The 5,000-nt window shown below is 46.3% G+C and overlaps 1 protein-coding gene across 1 annotated transcript in view; it reads right to left on the bottom strand.

Moving 5' to 3' along the window:
* Nucleotides 1-5,000, bottom strand: part of LOC309491685 (uncharacterized protein) — a 16,494-nt gene that overhangs the window by 2,961 nt on the left and 8,533 nt on the right. Inside the window, exons 4-7 of the mRNA XM_082190728.1 lie at nt 3,813-3,959; nt 3,227-3,467; nt 1,706-1,870; nt 1-1,460 (exon numbers count right to left, since the gene is read on the bottom strand). The exon at nt 1-1,460 is cut by the window's left edge and continues 2,961 nt beyond it. Coding sequence (XP_082046854.1) covers nt 1-1,460; nt 1,706-1,870; nt 3,227-3,467; nt 3,813-3,959 — 2,013 coding nt within the window. The remainder of the gene's footprint in view (nt 1,461-1,705; nt 1,871-3,226; nt 3,468-3,812; nt 3,960-5,000) is intronic.

Raw genomic sequence — 5,000 nt, 5'->3', positions numbered from 1 at the left:
GGTCGGGGTTTGAGTTGGGGTGGGGGTTTGAGAAGGAGTGACGGTGGGTGTTGAGTTGGTTGTGCAGGATAACGGTGGTGGAGAGGGTTTGACACGGGAATTCTGAGCCAAAGAGGTGCTGGAAGATGAAGTTGGAGAAGTGGAGATGGATAGAGAGGGAGAAGCAGGGCGTAGGCAAGGAGGAGGAGAGGTTGAAGGAGAAGTCGGTATTGCAGTGCCGGGTTTGACTCGCTGGGATTGGGGAACACCTAGACCTGAATATGCGGCCATGAGAGATAAAGGAGGGTTGGTGGAGCAAAGAGGGATTTGCTTTGGGGAGGACGAGAAGGGGGCGAGGGGTGGCGGAGCAGATCCTGGTGTGAGTGGAGGTGTGTGTGTCAGCTGAGAGGGCAAGAGTAGGGGTGTGTGTGCAGGCATCTGTGTGGCACCAAGCTGTGGCGCATTTGAGCTCAAAACACCTGCGCTTCCTCCTCTAGCGAGTCCTGATGATAAAAGGAAGGGTGCCGGCAGTAAGTTTCCTCCGGATGCTTTACGATGGAGAGGTGGGAGAGGCTGAACGCCCACCCAGCTGCGGTGGGGAAGAGTCGGCTGGGAGGCGGAGAGCAGTCTTGCCTCTTGGGTGAGCCGACCAATCATTGGGAGCCCTTGGGTGCTCCCCCCTCCAACATGGCGTAGTAAAGCCTCTTTAGCCCCCTGTGGCCCGGATCCGGCGTTACGTCCTTCGATGGACGGCGCTGCAACCACTGAGGGAGGCGGGACTTTATGGACAGGTGACGTTGTGGGCTCTGTGTGGAGGCGGAGGCTGTAATGAAGAGTTCTGCTAGCCTGTAGGGGAGTGGACACTGACGACGCAGGTGTGGGAGTTTTTCCAACTCCACCTGCTGAAGGAGCCACGGCCACAGCGGTCGGTCCCATAGTGGAGGGCGAGGGTGACGGTGTTATAGAGGACGGGACTCCACGCGGGGGCAGTGTCCCCATCACACCGATGAGGGAGCTCAGCGACTGCCGAGGGAGTAGAATGGGTGGACGGGGAGGGGAAAGAGGGCATGATGAGGGCGATGGCGAGATGGGAAGAAAGATGGCAGCTCCGAGGGCATGTTGTTGTTGAAGCTGTTGTTGCAACTGTTGCTGCTGCTGTTGCTGATGCATCAAGGCAATGGCCACGTTGGTGGTGGCAGCAGCCGTCTGGAGGGGAGCGTGGACCAGCGGTGCCCAGATCAGGGGATGAGGTCGGGGTGAGACTGTGCCTCCGGTGCTGCTTCGGTTGCTCGCAGCCGTGATGTCCTGCATGGTGGGCATGCTGTCGTGCTTCACAATCTGCTGGACCAGAACACTATCACAAGATCCCAGACCGGCGCCTCCTGCTCCTCCACCACGGCTCCCTCCGCCCCGTCCCAAACTGCTGCCCGCAACAGATCCTCCCTGTGAGGTCTTGCGCAACAAAATGGAGTTCTTCTTACCTGTGAGAAAAAGGAATTCAGCATAGGGTCAGGACAGAAAGAAAATAATTGAATATGGTTATTAACATGGTTGTAAAACACTGTTAAGGGGCAACAACACGAAAAGTAAAAAAATGGTCTAGAGCACTAGAGACTATAACAGGGAGGGATTTAAGAAATAGTGAAAGCAAAGACACGATTTATTTATTTGTTGCAGAGATGAGTTTCAGGTTTATAAAGGGGCAAAAGCAGCAGGAAGTTTTTACCGATGCGATCAAGTCTGTCTGCTGCCACCGTCTCGAAGGCCCGTCTCATCATGGGATGCTCTTCCAGAACCTCGTTGAAACTGCCCACACTGAGGGAGTAAAGTCGACAGTACGTATCTGCTCGAACACTAGCTGTCCTCCTGCCACGTGTCAACAGACAGATCTCTGAGTGATGGAGAAAGACCACAGGGAGGTTAGAACGGGATCTATAGGACAACTAAACCACTTAACCAGGGTTTCCTGAAGCCAAATATGGTCGCAAGTTCCGTTAGCAACATGATTCAACAGATCTTGCAACCACTGTTGGCTAAAAATGCTTTTGGGAAACGTACCCCAGATCAATCCAATAAACATTTAAGACCTGGAACTGCTTAACACTAACCGGGAACTAACAGGGACTGTTCTCAGAACTTTAGCTAATGTTCTATCAAGGTTCTTCCAGTAATGGTAACAGTGTGTCATTTTGCGTCATTGTCGGAGGAAGTGTAAGAGGGGGGGATTTCTGTTGAGACTACAAGCACTAGTTCCCACCCTTTCAAACCCGCCCATAGGGGGTTGGACCTAATGCACTAACAGACCTATCACAGATCAGTGCCAGTGCGTTTGATTTCACCGGCAGAAACCTGCAGAAAACATGGACGAAGGTACTGAATACGCAGACGGATGCAATATGGAGGATTGGGATTTTGAAGAAGTTATGGTAGAAACGGATGTTCGTGGCTACCTTTATGAGCCACAATATAGCGACGAGCAGCTGAGGGCTATGGAGGAACAGGAGGCGGCTGCAGTTTCAATCTAACTGAATTCATTTCGATTGGTGAATCTGAATGTAGTGTTTACATGAACGCTAAACAAGTGATCGGTTGATTAGCGTTTTAACATTGCTAAGAAAATTCCAGCTCCTCCGTGAGAGATACGAGACCTGTGCGTCTCAGTAATCACGCCACCGGCCTCGCGCCGTTCTCCCGCGCCCCTTAGCCTCGTCCTGCTCGCCACAGTAAACATAATGAATGGCGACTGTAGAACGCAAAAGCCGAATCCCGGACATTTTGGGCGATCTCGAAATCCCAGCCAGGCAAACTTGTCACGGAGTCTCACTAGTAGCCTAGCCTTGTTGTTTTCAACTGTGCTCTCTTACCGGTAGGTGTGGCTTGAGAGTGGCCTCCTAGGGCAGCGAAGCAAGTGCATTCTGGGAGTTGTTGTCTTTCATCCACATAAGCCAAAAATAAATTTTCTGGCTTTTCTCAGTCTAGGAAGCTCAAAATTCAAAAATAATTTCACATTTCTTCTACATAAATGACCTATTTTAAATACACATTCATCTTTCCAGAGGTGAAGTATCCCTTTAACGTACACACAACCAAGATAAAACTTTTTTTTAAACATTTAAAAAACTGGACGTATTAAACGTTCAGAGAACATGTAATGGGAACATTAGAAAAACGTTCTTAGAACATATTTTTGTTAGTTGGGAAAGCTCATTACAAACATCTGACATCAACCAACCAGCTGTAAACTCACCTCCAAAGTATGACCCATCACTGAGCTTGGTCTCCCTGTTTCCACGAGTAAGTACGCTGACCCGTCCATGCTGGATGAAATACATTTTACGGCCAACGGTTCCCTCCCGAATGATGAAGTCGTTGGGCTGGAAGACCTCAAACTTTAGCTTTGTGAGCACTGCTGTCACGAAGTTTGGGTCAGCGTTAGCGAAGAGAGGCATGTTAGCCACCAAGCTACGGCAGTTGAAGCTAACAATTTCCTGTTAAGGTCACAGTGCACAAGTACACATTATTTAGATGGTTAAAGCTTGTAAAATGCAACAACAAAAACTCACATGTACATCCCAGGAGTTACTAGCACAATAACGCTGGTGTTTGAATATAAACTAAATCAGTTCTGCACAACTGCATCTTGAAAGTATTTTAAAATGTACATGTACCGTGACTCTATATTTGCTACAGGTGTTTATTACACTTTATTTATTCAGCACTGCCTTATTTCTACACACTGTGGAATCATATTGCACACGTATAAAATAAAAAAACAAAAACAGCTGAAACTGAAAAGTAGACTTTAGGCAGGCATGAGTTTAGTGAAGACAAACCTCCTTTAAGGGGTCGCTCAGCTCTCCCAGAATGTTGTCCTCATCAAACATCTTGCCTTGGTATCGATGTTCATAATACTCGTGGATTTTCTGCCTGACATCTGATGGGAGCTTATGGAAAGACATGTACTGTTCCACCTGCTTATACTGGAGGACAGACAGGTGCGCTCTGTTAGTCAGACTCATGAAACCGGTTCACTCTCTAAATTACCTTTTGCGGATCATTTCTCAGCCAAATTTGATGAGCGATTAATTAATTGGCACATTTAAGTAATTAGATTTAATATATATTTGCTTTATATATATATATATATAGAGAGAGAGAGAGAGAGAGAGAGAGAGACTAAAACTAACTTTTTGACACACAGCCATTGGCCGGTGACTGGAGAAGATTTACTGGCCATACATATTTTTTTTACCAGCCATGAAACATAGATTAATCCTTATTAAAGTTACAAAAGTTATTCAGTCAAGAGCAGTGAGTGATTTTTCTCTGTCTTTTGTTGTTTGATTAGCATTAAAACACAGACGTCAGCAGGTTTATTAGGCTGCTGTCACTTTAAGAGCTAATGCACAGATCCAATACACTGATACACGTGGGTTTTATTTCTCAACTGTTTAAGTTCAGGTAAGACACAACTGACTATGTTTATAAGGAGACTTGCCAAGACAGGCATTTTGACAATTTTGTTTGAATATGTCTGTTCAAGCGCAAGAAGACATGAAATAGAGCTCGATTCAGTATTTGCGTGTTGTCTGAGACGCGGATTTCGGATTTCTCTGAACTCAATTCTGCGAGTAACGAACTGAGTTCCCTTTTGCGTCTTCTTGAGCTTTAATATTTAAATTGTCAAGGCTTACACTTTTGTGACGATACAGCGCTGGCTCATCAACTGTCCCGAGCGTCAGTCGTGTTTGTTCACATACATGTTCTCACAATTATGCATTGTTAGAATTCTTAAAAATGTTACTGGCCAACTGGCGACTGACACCGTTTCATATTTTCGCCAACACAGATTTTTAATGAACTAATTCATGCTAACAAATATTAGCAACATGTTAAATAATGCTAACAGTGTGCTAAACATGTTAGCAACATGCTAATTCATGTTGACAAGGTGTTAAAACATGTTAACTCATGTTAGCAATGTGTTAAAAAACCTGTTAATTCATTTTAGCAACATGCTT

The sequence above is a fragment of the Leuciscus leuciscus genome, assembly GCF_965113295.1.
Source record: "Leuciscus leuciscus genome assembly, contig: HAP1_SCAFFOLD_434, whole genome shotgun sequence".
NCBI classification, from domain to species: Eukaryota; Metazoa; Chordata; class Actinopteri; order Cypriniformes; family Leuciscidae; genus Leuciscus; species Leuciscus leuciscus.
Note: the sequence above shows the minus strand (reverse complement) of the source record. Positions and strands in the feature narration are given on the sequence as shown.